Source organism: Protomyctophum bolini (assembly GCF_963924005.1).
Source record: "Protomyctophum bolini genome assembly, chromosome: 8".
NCBI lineage: Eukaryota > Metazoa > Chordata > Actinopteri > Myctophiformes > Myctophidae > Protomyctophum > Protomyctophum bolini.
This window is the reverse complement of record NC_137869.1, coordinates 35,124,411-35,138,080: the sequence shown is the minus strand read 5'-3', so window position 1 is coordinate 35,138,080 and position 13,670 is coordinate 35,124,411. Positions and strand designations below refer to the sequence as shown.

The following is a 13,670-nucleotide window of genomic DNA, read 5'->3' as shown; positions in this document are numbered from 1 at the left end:
TTATCATCATATATCATCTCATTCTCGCCAATTCGAATTTGCATCCTCACCTTCATCTTCAATGTTTGTTAAAGATTCAAAATTGTCCATTCATAAATTTGTCAATGGCATTTAATGTTTGTGTTAGGACTAAAGCACCTTTTTACAGTCTATGAAAAGCACGCACGCACCAAAAGCTGGATACAGGCCACAAAAAAACAAACAAAAAACGATGACATCATCACGCTCTTCTGCGACCTCTACGTTGAATGCGGAAGCAACGTCGACGACGTCGTCTGTTTACAATCGGAGATTCTGTAGCATCCAGAGCAGAGACTTCACTCCACAACATTGCACTTTTTTCAACGCGCCGTGGAAAAAACACATCTCCACGACCTAAAATGGACTCAGAAACCATGTCTGCAGCAGATGTAAAAATAAGTAATTTAGTGAAAAAAAGAAAACGAGATATGAGTGAATGGAAGGACAGTAAATGCAAGGCGTTAAGGAACGCTGGCAAACCATACACAAACAGAAAAGGGGTGGAAAAAGAAGGCAAAAGCCCACCGAAAAAGGTACATGGAAATGGAATAATCTAGAGTTTTTTCCCCCGATTGGGCTAGGAATAACCGTATACAGATAGATACCAGTAAGACGCGCAAACGCGGGAAGCGAACGCAGCTGAGACCCTGCAGATCATGTCTGTCTGTGTGTCTGTCCCGCTGTTACTGTATATGTGGACCTGGCCCCTTTTGTGCCCATATGGAGCTGATGATGCAACACACTCCATATTTGGACGTATAGCGGGACAGACAGACAGACAGACACACACACACACAGACAGACATGATCTGCTAGGTCTCATAGTAAGTGGGGTCGTCCACTCACAGTTAACAGTCTTTGTATTGAGTTTTTTCTTGAAATGTACTGTAATTCTACAAACTGTTAATAAATATTTCAATCAATCAATCAATAGTCTGTGATTAAACGGCTCAGAGCGTCGTCACATTCTTTAATTAATAAGTTACTTGGGCCATAAACAAAACTACTGTAGCCCTGCTAAAACCAAACTACCATGCTGTTATGAGTTATGACGCAAACTAAACTTTGGGTTTTGCAATAGGGTAAAGTGTGTGCTGATACCTGTGTAAGGGAATGTGGCAAGTTGACTGAGGAGAGAAAGCTGCAGCTGTTCACAGAGTTCTATGCAGTTCCATATGAGAAACAGCAAGACGTCATTCTTTCAGGTTTAGAACAGGTAAGGTACATGATTTTCAAACAACTATAGGTAAACACCACCACACTAATGCAGTGTGTTTTTATAGCGGTTAAAGAAACACCACGCTACTGTGTTTATATAGCTAAACACCACCTCACCACTGCAGAGTCTTAACTCTGTGTCACGCTCTTTTATAGGTAAACAATGTAATGTATCCTTTTTATACAATTTATTTATGTATTTGTTTATTTCAGCACAAGGTGGAACGTAGACGGATCCGGAACCCCGATGTGACTGAGCCCAAAAGAACTTTCACTTTCAAATACCATCTGCAGCAGAGAGGGGAGAGACTGAATGTCTGTAAACCAACATTCATGTCTGTGTATCAGATCACCAACAGTCGCATTCAGGTTTGTCTCATTTTGCATTTACTATTTTCCTATGTGCCAATACAATGCTGTAGAGACATTTTCCAAATACAGCTGAGCTCAGATGTATTCTCTATATTTTTGTACAGGTGATTCAGTTAAAATTAGGCTCTCAGGCTAAGATTCCAGCTTCCCCAGAGCAGGGAGAAGGACAAGAGAATCAAGGACAAGCAGCAAAGGCGAGCTCTCCTCTTGAGGATTTAAGAGGAAAGCATAGCAATAGGTAATTGCGTTTCAGTTAGGCACCGTTGGCTTGATGGCAGTGAAACTGTGTTCACACACTCCCTGGATGCCAGAGTAGAACCTCTGCCCCAAATGTTTCACATGGGCCTGTTATAGCACCAGAGGGAGCTACTGTCCAAATGTTTGGACAGTACTCCGATGTTGTCAAAAAGTCACGCAAATCGGTAAACACTAAACAGTATCTCTATCGCCATTAAACGATAGTCTGTCTGTGAACAGTTGATCTCCGGCACCATATTGGCTTGCTTGGTGGCAGCGAAACTGCACACACACTCCCTGGATTCCAGAGGATGCTAAGATTGGCTTCCAAAGTTTGTCCGTCCGTCTGTTTTTTGACACACTGCTATACTTGACTTGGCGGAGACCTGTTGGGTACAGGCTTTAGTTCTGACATACTATTGATCAAAATCTCAATCCCTAACCTAACCATAACCGCAAGCACGAGAGCAGCCTCAGCAGCGTATGTCGGACCATCACATTTTCGCATCGCATGTCCCCGCGCTTTGGACCTTTGGTGTGTCGGATCTGCGTGTGCACCCGACCTGTCCCTCTATAATGACTAGTTTTGTTTGTTTGCGTTGCTGGCTGCTGCTGACCGACATTTTGTCAGGGTTAATATTACTATTTATCCAGCTGTGTTAAAATATCTAATATGTTTATTTGTTTTTCTATTCCCATCTTATTGTGTTTTATAGTCTTACCGTGTGTGGTTATTGGTGCTACACTCTAGTTTAGCTTCTAAGCTGGTAGCATGATCTAATCTTTTTTTATTTCACTTGTTTTACAGACCACACCGCATTCATCCTGCAGTAACAGCGGGGATAAGGGAACATATCCTCTCTTTTCCACGGGAACTGAGCCACTACACTCGTATGAAGGGAACTGTAGATGGAGAATATCTGAGCGCAGATCTTAATATTCTGCATATGTACAGATTGTATAAAGAAAAGAACCCAATGTCCCCAGCAAAGTTCTGGTTGTACAGAGTCATCTTCAAACAGGAGGACCTGCGTTTTGGCCAGCCAAGAAGTGACACATGTGCCAAGTGCGATGGCTACTTTGCCAAGCTTGCAGCAGCATCATCAGATGAAGAAAGGAAGAAGATTTCTAATGAGGGTGAACTTCATCATCAAAAAGCAGAGAAGGCCTACACCCAGCTGGAGATTGATAAAGAATGGGCTAAAGCAAACACTGACTGCCATGTTGTATGTGTAGATATGCAAGGGGTTGTATTTACGCCAAATCTGACACATTCCAATGTTTATTATCAACGTCAGTTTGCAAACTATAATCTATGTATTTATGATTTGGGAACTGAAGATAGCCCAACCATGTGTGTCTGGCATGAGGGGATTGCCCACCGAGGCTCTGTTGAGGTAGCAAGCTGTCTGCAGAAGTGGGTGCAGTCTTCCTTCACTCCCCTGGTGAAACCCAAGGAACGAAGGCTTATCATCTACAGTGACCGATACTGTGGGCAAAACTGGAGAATGCTGAATCTGATGTCTCTTCTAATATCCATGGGCTTCTTCACTGAGATAGAGCAAAAGTCCATGGTGGCTGGGCACTCTTTCCTGCCCTGTGACCGGTCTTTTGCCATCATTGAGAAGAGACGCAAGGTGTCTAGACTTCACACACCTGACGATGTTACAGAGATGATCTTGCAGTCAAAGGGGCAGAATCCTTTTAGAGTATTGCAGATGAATAGTGAAGACTTCAGACTTCTCCCGGATTCCGTACTCAAGAAGCCAGATGGCCTGCAAATCGAATCTCAAATGTGCTTTAAAGTTACAGGTATTATTCAGATCCTACTATCACCTTAAAATAGCTCCTGTCATAGAAGTACTGAATGAAAGAATCACTTGTCACAGTAGGAATTAACACATTTGTATGTTGTGTTTTGCATTTCCAGCTGCTGACCCATGGAATATTCACACCAAGCAGACCCACAGCCTGTACGAGCCTTGGAAGTCATGGCTCATCACAAAGCCACGCAAAGGACAACCTCCTCCAGCTCCCTCCTTCAGTTTGGTCTACCCCAGAGCATACGAAAGTCCTCTGCCAGTGAAGAAGGAGAAGCACAAAGACCTTATGAGCATGCTCCCCTACCTGCCTCCAGCTGCTCAGGCCTTTTACCAAGCACTTGAATGTGGACCCTGAGGGACGATGTGTCAATGAGACGATCGCGTTGGTGTAAATATATTCCTCCATGAAATTACAGTATATGTCCCAAAGACTTCAAATACAGCAGTCCTACACTGATTAAAAAGACATGTTGGTGTAAAACATGCCTCTGTGAAAGCACCCTGAAAGGATGTCAGCCTTAAAATACAGTAATCCTATATTGATTGTGAAGTGTTCATTAGTAATCATTACTATTGTAAATGGTATGTGTTAAGTTTGAAGCAACATGGGCCAGAAAACCTTCTGTGTGCAGGCAGGCAGTTTAGTTACAGACGTTTAAACCTGCCGACAAGGGAGGGGGTATTTGCATCCAAGATGCTGATAAATATAAAGCAGAAATTCTGTCTAATGATAGTCTATAAGAAATTTGAATCTGACCCAACTAACTCATTTCAGAGTATTGTTTTATCTTACTTGGAAGAGGCTAAATTGAAAGGTTGGATCTCCAAATGATGATTTTCTACATAACCAGCACCCAATCCGACCTGTCTTCTACACCCTACCCAAGATACATAAATCCTTGGAAAATCCTCCAAGTTAGCCTATTGTGGCCCAGACAGACACCTTGCTGTCTCCACTATCTGCCTTTGTTGATGCCCATATTAAGCCTTTTGCACAATCCCTACCGTCATATATTAAAGACTCTACAGACTTTATTAATAAGATTTCTAGTAAGTAAGATTTCAAAATATCCCAGAAGATGCCTTACTGTGGATGTGACAAATTTGTATACCAATATTTCACATGACGGCGGCCTTGAAACTTTAAAGTCTTTTCTGTTGCATCGACACGACAGTTTATCATTGAGTTGGCACGCCTTGTCATGAAATACAATTACTTGAAGTTTGACAATGATTTTTATCTCCAGGTTTTGGGCATAAGCATGGGCTCAATTTGCGCCCCTAATTATGCAAACCTGTATATGGGATATTTTTAACATACTTTTGTTTCCAACACTGACATCAACACCCATTTGAATAACATTTTAAAATGGTATCGCTACATTGACGATATTTGCTGTCTATACCAGGGTAATGTTGATGAACTTGAAATTGCTAAATAGTTATGAATCGCAATTTACAATTTTACTATGGTCCACAGTTTAGAGAAAGTAAATGTTCTGGACATGTGGGTCATGAAAGGCAATGGGAGTCTATTCACTACACTATACAGAAAGGAGACCGATAGAAATACACTTCTTTTGGCTAGCAGTTTTCATCCTACACCCCTGAAAAGAGGTCTCCCTAAAAGCCTATTCTATAGACTAAGACGAGTGTGCCACTCTACCGAAGACTTTTGTGAGAAAGCCTCAGATATGCGAGAAAGGTTTGTTCAACGTGGCTACCCGACCACTTGGGTGGATCAAGCTTATAATGCAGCTCTCCACAAGCCTCGTTCCGAATTGCTAACTACCAGCAATAAGACCAAAAATTAATTCTCAGTGACCTGTATCACAACATTTTCACCCCACTCTCAAGCCATTAAATCTGTTTTCAAAAAACACTGGCACATTCTACAGTCAGACCCTGAACTAACCACTGCCTTTCGTGAGCCTTTCGTGATCCTCCTTTTTCACAAAACAAACCACAGTCCAGCCAAACACGCCTTTGCCCCTTACCTAAAGGAAACTACCGGTGTGGCAGCTGTGCACAGTGTAATAACACTGCTAAATCGATGCACTTTAGGCACCCACACACATAGAAAAAGTTTCCCATACAAAGTGTCATCACCTGTGATATCACTCATGTTATCTATTTGATTACATGCCCCTGCGGACTGGCATATGTCGGTAAAACCACCCGAAATTTTAAGAACGCATGAGTGAGCACAAGCGCTCAATCCGTCGAAGCATGAGTTCAAGTCCGTTGCTCTCCCCATGTCCCCCATATATGGGGACTAGGTTGGCGGAGGGTGTGTAGAGCACAGGATCACATTAGATAATTGACACAGGGGTGAAAAATGGGTTACAAAAATCGTGGGATAAAACATATATTCAGAAAAAAGAGCTCAATCCACAGAGAATATCCTGTCGCTGTTCAAGCATGACATATCCTCTTTTAGATTTCAGGGGATAGAACAAATCCAAATGCCACCCAGAGGTGGCGACCTTGTGCTTTAGTGATGCCCTGGCCCCTGATAAATTGTTGTATTTTGTATTATGGGATTGCATAGACCTTTTCTTTATTTAGGGTGGGTCTAATATGGTTTTGAGGGGAGTGTCTTATGGGTTCTGGTTATTTGTGCAGCCAATGACCTGCATCTCCATGACCTTCTCACTGGGGGTGTGGTCTATAAATGTTTGGTGGTTATTGTGCCCTGTATTGTCTGTCCTGATGAAGGTCTAATCAACCGAAACGTCGACCCAATAAAGAGCAACATTTTGGCAAGTGACAGTGTGCAGGACCTTTTCTTTGTTTTTCAAAGATACCCTTTTTAATGTGGTGTCATTCAAATTAATCTTGATATGGCACACTCACTTTCTAGAAAATGAAAACATGGCACTTGTTGCAGACCCCTTGTTTCTATGAGACATGGCAACAGCGTTAAGTTACTTAACAAAATAGAGACATAGGCCTACAAGCTATGCCCATCATGGCTGTGACAGCTTGTAGATCTGTTCTTTTGAGGCACAAAGGAGACAGCATGCAGCTCCGGTTCAGTCTCTATCCTTTTATTACTCTAGGAAACTGGGGGTCAGCAGGTACCACTTCGAAAACCTCTTTCGAAAACGGTTAAGTTAAAGACGTGGGTGAGTGCTGCGTGTGTGCGCGTGCCGTGCACATGCATGCGCATGCAGGAGTGTGATAGTGTTGCAATAGGTTGTATATTGATATGACTTTTGCAATACATTCTGTTTTAATATAGCTGCTGACTCACCCATTTAACAAGTTAAAAACTACTACGGTAGTTTGTGGTTTACAGTCTGATAAAAACATTTATATATATTTTCAAAATGTATACATTATTATGGAGTTAAATGGTTCTTCCTTTCAACTCTTCATTAATACAAATGAATGACCGGAGGTGGGACATCAGCAGCAGAGAGGCATGTATTTCCCCCAGCAAATCAAACCCTGTATACAGCCACGTAACTACACGTCAGTAGGCCCCCAAGGCTGGTCCCCCCCCCTGCCTGTATATGTAAACATGTAAATTCCTCCCAATACAGATGGACAATGGCAGTACAGTACCTGGCATGATGAGTGCATTGGTGTTGGCCTGGACAGGGCCCCTGTCATTTAACCAGCTCAGGGTGGGAGGGGGGAAGCCAGTGGCTTCACAAGTCAATGATACAAAGTTGTTCACCACCACTGTCACATTCTCAGGGCTCAGGCCTACAATGGTGGGAGGCACTGGACAAAGGAATAAGAATAGCAATACAGAAGTCAATACAGAATTGAGCAAGCCAAGTAAAATATGAAAATACTCCATTCCCACACATGTAATACATATTACAGTACAGTTAATACTTAATTACTTGTGCAAGAGACTGAGGTACTCATTACATTTCTATATTTGATATTGTTTTATTATTTTACATCTTTATTTTCTCATGATTACCATTTTAAACTACAGTTTGTGGAAGCTTGTAAGGACAATTATGATACTCTTACACCTAAAAACCTGTGATGTCGAAGTACTCAATGTGTGCTTGATTAACTTAACAACTTCAGTCATGCATTGTTGTTAAAACTGTCTCACCATGAACATTGAGGTTGAAGGATTTCTCTGAGCTACCAGCCACGTTGACAGCCACACACACATAGCGCCCAGTGTCTGATACCTGAGCATTCACCACCTGGGAGAGAGACATGACAACACATGGGCTTCAAGTATGGCTTATATGTTATAGTCTTGAACACACTAGTAAATATGTTTTGACAGGCCTGCATAGCCTAAGCCTACAAACGATCGAGTTTTGGCCATTGTCGCCCGTTCTTCTTTAACAACACGGGCTAGGAAGGTTGGACGGTGACTAACTAGATACCTGAGTAAAGTTCATCTACATCCAACACATCCACTTCCATTTCCGTCAGCCTTACTGTTAGGCCACTTGGGGCAGTTGAACTGTCTTTTTTGGGGGTAGTAGATTTTTTTTTTTAACCTAACCCAAGGCTCGGCCCCGGCACGACTAATTAGCATACATTTACTAAACTGTATAGTGCGTCCCCAAATATTATTTATTTATTTTGGAGTGCTGCTTTTTCCACTTTGGTGGTATTTGAGTGAAGTTGTATTCATAGCTGAGCACCCACTGCCTAAACCAAGGGCAGCATCCAGAGGAAGCGCACCTGCTTTTCTTTCTTACCTGTAGAACACGCCCATTGGACAATATTCTGTGGGTGCCATCAGAGCGGATTGGCTGGCTGTCCTTTAGCCAGGTGATCTTGGGGGCAGGGTTACCATCAACATGACAATCAAGTTGGGTGGTCTTATTGATCAGGACTGTCACCTCATCAGGAAGGTCGCTGACTGTTCCCCGGATAGAAGGGGGCACTGGAGGCAGACAGACACACATGTGAACAACTTAAACACTCTATGGTTAGTGAACTAATACTTAGTTGACCATGGTCGGATCTGTAATTGGTCCTCCCCACTCCAAATCTGTTCACTGAAAATAGATTATGTACAAGCTCACAACACACAGTGTCTTCCTATATTACGACCTCTTGTACTGTACATGCCCATGACCATCTCACTCCATTTTATCTATTATCTATATATTCATAAACTATTACTTAATATTACTTACTTACTTACTCCTCTTGTCCCCATGGGACATAAGGTTTCAATAGGATTGTTCATTGTAGTTTCTTACTTTATGACTATATTACTACACTCTCATGCAAACAATGAATTTACAATCAATGAGATTAACTAAATGTTTCTTTGTATCAAAAGTTCTCCAATGCTGAAAACCAAATTAAATGTATCTTAATGCTGACCTATAGTGACAGTGATACTGACGGAACAACTTTTCCATTTTGTTGCTACTCTGCTTGTCTAGTTTCTTTTTGTTTTGTTTTCCTTTTTTATTTTCTGTTAATTACCTTGTATTGACTGTATGTGGACCCTCTCGAAAACGAGATATTGTATCTCAAGGGGTATTCCAAATAAAGAATGTCAATCTAACACCTCACGCTGCAACGCATCGTGTGCTTATAGATCAGCTATTTGTGGTCAATGTTCCCCTCAGAATATGGATGCTAGGGTTCAAGTGGTTAACAAATATACATAAATATACTGTACACAAAGTGCTATTTATAATATTAATGCCTAATTTACCAGTTCAATACAAAATCCTGTAGCTTAGAGGCAGAATTAAATCCTCTACTCACGTAATACTCTAACATCATACTGAATGGAGTCCTCTCCAGCCTCATTGACCGCCTCACACGTGTATCTGCCTGAGTCCTCAGCCTGGGCCCTAGGGATCTGTAGCACGCGCCCCCCTGACGACGGAGAAACAAACACACATACGGTTTATGCTGGATTCTGTCTGTACTGTCAGTCTCATTGATCTCCCCCACACTCTCCACTCAAATATAAACATACAAACACTCAAACTCAATCTCTATAAAGGATAAGAAACAAAGTAAAAGCCAGATAACAGCACAACAATATATAAAGTGAAAAAAAAAGAAAGCAGAAAGTAACAACAAAAAGTATGAAAAGTGCAAATGCAGTGCAAGAGCTCATACAACGGCCGGCCACCAAAGCCTGATTTATACGTGGTTGTGCGCATGTCATTCACAGAAAATAGACCTACAAGTAAATGCTGTAGATCTGCATTTGATCTGCTATCAACCAAGAATAAATCAGGTAAAACGGTGCCATCTCTATCTCTGTATCTTTCAGTCTCACCTGGCATTATGAGCACTCTGTCGTTGGAGGCCAGGGGTCTACCATCTTTATACCAGGTGAGTGTTGGAGGAGGTACCGCATTTGTCTCACAGTAGAGTGAGATGGGATTGTTAAGGATCACATCCTTAACTTCTCCACCACTGCCTGGGAACGAGGCAGTGGTGGGTCGACCAGGTCTATTGAAACTAGGGGGAACTAAAGAAAGAAAGATCAATAAGGTGTTTTTAAGACTTTGCCTGCAATACAATACCTCAGTTAAATAGGCAATCAGGGGGATAATTTGATAATGATCAATAACAATACATAGGCTACACATGTTGAGTTATATTGAGAAAGACATTTTGCAGCACTATTATGACACCACAAACATTCCAAAACTCCCTAAACCAACTGTGAGTGCATTAAAAACAGTCCCAGTTTATACAGTATCGTCATTCAATGGGAACCCAGTTCACCTTGTATATTTACATCAAAGTCCTTCTCATCCTCCCCGGCTATGTTGGTGGCAACGCATGTGTAGCGGCCGGTGTCTGACACCTGGGCATGCTTGATCTGAACAATACGGCCATTGAACGTGATGGAGATATGATCATCTGCCCGCAGGATCTATGGAGAAAGAAAAAATAAGTCTGTGTGTGTGTATGTGTGTGTGCGTGCGTGCGTGCGTACACAGAAAATTGCCGACCTACAGTACAAGGCTTATAAGCAGTCAGATCCAATAATATGCTACCTGTCCATCCTTGTACCACTGCAGGGCAGGTGTGGGGATGGCCTGGGCTTCACACTCCAACGTCAGAGTGTTGTTGACTGTAATCTTTACCTCTTTAGGGGCCAGGCCCTCCCCAGGGATGTCATTCTTATTGATCTGAGGTGGAACTGAACAGTAGAGAGTAAACGAGAATGCCTTTTGAGATGAGGTTACATATTCAAAGGATCATTTACCGTACAGCTAATATCTTCTTTTACAGCATTTTACATTGAAAAGGACCATGTTACATTATATTTGTATTTTCACTTGGAGCTTTATTTATCTTACATGCAAGAATATGTAACAACCAAAGCTGCACATATGGCAAACCTAATCTTCTACCGGTCAATCAAAATGGGCAGGAATACCCTGATTTTACAGAATGCACATACAGTAGCACATCATGAATTAAACACAGGACATACAAGTTCATATTGGATTAACTGATAACTGATGCCACTCACCATAAACTGTGACCTGATAATTCTTCAGTGACTCTCCAGCCTCATTGGTGGCAATACAGGTGTACCTCCCAGCATCCTCCTCTTTAGCATTGAGAATCTGCAGGGTTCTCCCACCTGTCAAAGCAAAGTGAATGAATTAATAAAAAATAACCTACCTGATTCTATTCTATTGTATAACACACACAGTCAAATTCTCTGTGTTAATTTATACATTTTGCAACTCTGAGAGTGTACAAATGGTTCCATTTATTGTACACTTCCAGGGTTAATTTAACACAAAAACCTTTTGACTTAATCCTCCATACCTGGAAGGACTCGGACGTTGCGACTCGATTCAAAGGGGACGCCGTCTTTGAGCCAAGTGATGAGGGCAGGAGGATAGGACTGGACCTCACACACCAGAGAGGTAGGGCTGCTCAGGGTGACTGTCACCTCCTCCGCAGAGCCCTCAGGACCAGAGCCAAAGATGGTGGGAGAAACTGTCAGGAAGCACATTAAAACTTAGTCAACTCTTAAAAATCTTAATGATGTTATTATGTATTGACCTGACCAATCTTCATATATTACTTTACTGCTCGCCATTGTTTAGACTGTGTGCATCTGTTTAGATTACGTCACATTATTTTAAACTGTCGTTTGTGTCATGAATACATCCACATAGAATACAAATATTACACAGCAATAAAGAAACGTAATGTAGACGTAAAGAGGTAGATTTGTCTCAGCGAGTATCAGCTTGTATGAATGAGGCATCACCAAATTCATAGTTTGTAGTGAAATATTCACTGGCACATTTTCAGATTGTTTATTCGACACGTGCCCGGTGTGCACGGACCTTTCGAGCAGTGTTCTTACCCTGAACATTGAGGTTGAAATGCCTCCTGCGGTCCCCTGCACTGTTGGACGCCAGGCAACTGTAGCGTCCCGTGTCTGCCACCTGGGCACCAGAGATCTGGAGAAAGCGACCGTGAGACAACACCTGGTGTCGTCCGCCAGGCACCAACAGCTGCCCGTCCTTCAGCCATTTGATATCTGGTACAGGGTTACCTAGAGAGAGAGCCATGGTTAACCACAACGAGCCTAGTGTCCCTATTCTGATATCTGGTACAGGGTTACCTAGAGAGAGAGCCATGGTTAACCACAACGAGCCTAGTGTCCCTATTCTGATATCTGGTACAGGGTTACCTAGAGAGAGAGCCATGGTTAACCACAACGAGCCTAGTGTCCCTATTCTGATATCTGGTACAGGGTTACCTAGAGAGAGAGCCATGGTTAACCACAACGAGCCTAGTGTCCCTATTCTGGGCATGTCATACAAACATTTACACACGTCAATACACGTACATTTGCGTCAATGGCGTTTCATGTTTTGATGTTTAATTTACGTCATATTTGGCGAAATCTTTACCTAATTTCTCCTTTCATTGTCAATGGCAAATATTGAGACGTGTGAGGACAAAAGCTGTATATAGAAGGCTCTAGCGGCCCTCAAAAATGTCTCAAATCATGAACACAGTGTGCAATTGCCGTGAATTTCTGTACACACATTCCCACTAAGCTGAGGAAGAAATGCTACTTTAAAATGTTCAAATCAGCTTCATGGCGGTGCTATAACAGGGCGATTCATGTTTTTACCTAACTACACCAATCTGTGTAAAACTTTGTATGCGCACTCCCTGGAGGCCAGGAAAAACCTCAGCCCTGCATTTTTCACATAGCTGCCTTTTATAGCGCCACCAGGAGGCCGAGTTATGTAAAACACATTTTTTGATATTACTCCTTCAGATTTTATACACGCAGATCGGTAACATGATCTCAATAGTCATGTTCCATCCTGATTTGCAGGAGTGGCTCACTTTGAACCATACGATTGTGGTGAAATTCCGAACATTGCTGGCCCACAATAACCTACCCGACCTGGCTGGCGGAGACCTGTGCTCCGCCTTTATGTCATTTTAAAATAACGTTGCAGATATCACTTACCTGTGGCCTCACAGGTCAGAGTTATATTGTATTTCTCCTTCACTTTTGTGTCAAACACAGTCCCCTCATCCACAATGGTAGGTGGCACTGCAAAAAGAAAATAAGCCATAGCTAGTCATTTAAAGTCTTTCCTCAGACATGGGTAGAGAGTCCAGGGCAGGGTATGTCAAATAAAATACATATCAAATAATACACTAATAATACACTAAATGTTTGCGTTTTCTCTAGTGACATTCAGTAACATGCTGATTGGAACTCATTTTCACGACACTGGATTTTGTCACCGGGTCTTTCGGAACAGAGATATAAACAAACAAAATATATATTTAGTCATTATTTATCATTGATGTGGGCTTGGTTACTTACCAAGGATGTCAAGGTCAAAGTTCTTCCTCTCCTCTCCAGCGCTGTTCGATACAATGCAGGTGTACCTCCCAGCATCCTCTACTGCAACATGCATCAGGCGCAGGCTCCGTCCTCCTTCACATCCAACAGGACAAGTATTGGTTGAATTATTAAAAAGAAAATACTCATGTACCGAGCAAATACACTGTGCATAC

The 13,670-nt window shown here is 42.1% G+C and overlaps 2 protein-coding genes across 3 annotated transcripts in view; one reads left to right on the top strand and one right to left on the bottom strand.

Moving 5' to 3' along the window:
- Positions 1 to 13,670, bottom strand: part of hmcn1 (hemicentin 1) — a 221,896-nt gene that overhangs the window by 35,293 nt on the left and 172,933 nt on the right. For both annotated transcript variants that reach the window (XM_080769794.1, XM_080769795.1), the window contains exons 47-58: positions 13,477 to 13,590; positions 13,111 to 13,197; positions 11,983 to 12,174; positions 11,433 to 11,606; positions 11,128 to 11,241; positions 10,646 to 10,791; positions 10,371 to 10,521; positions 9,916 to 10,110; positions 9,390 to 9,503; positions 8,360 to 8,547; positions 7,753 to 7,849; positions 7,242 to 7,403 (exon numbers count right to left, since the gene is read on the bottom strand). In XM_080769794.1, the coding sequence (XP_080625920.1) occupies positions 7,242 to 7,403; positions 7,753 to 7,849; positions 8,360 to 8,547; positions 9,390 to 9,503; positions 9,916 to 10,110; positions 10,371 to 10,521; positions 10,646 to 10,791; positions 11,128 to 11,241; positions 11,433 to 11,606; positions 11,983 to 12,174; positions 13,111 to 13,197; positions 13,477 to 13,590 (1,734 nt within the window). The remainder of the gene's footprint in view (positions 1 to 7,241; positions 7,404 to 7,752; positions 7,850 to 8,359; positions 8,548 to 9,389; positions 9,504 to 9,915; positions 10,111 to 10,370; positions 10,522 to 10,645; positions 10,792 to 11,127; positions 11,242 to 11,432; positions 11,607 to 11,982; positions 12,175 to 13,110; positions 13,198 to 13,476; positions 13,591 to 13,670) is intronic.
- Positions 327 to 6,387, top strand: LOC308319675 (uncharacterized protein). Its single transcript, XM_080769796.1, has 6 exons — positions 327 to 554; positions 1,103 to 1,237; positions 1,453 to 1,608; positions 1,716 to 1,849; positions 2,657 to 3,660; positions 3,779 to 6,387. The coding sequence occupies exons 1-6, from the start codon at positions 381 to 383 to the stop codon at positions 4,024 to 4,026; spliced, it is 1,851 nt and encodes a 616-aa protein (XP_080625922.1). The 5' UTR covers positions 327 to 380; the 3' UTR covers positions 4,027 to 6,387.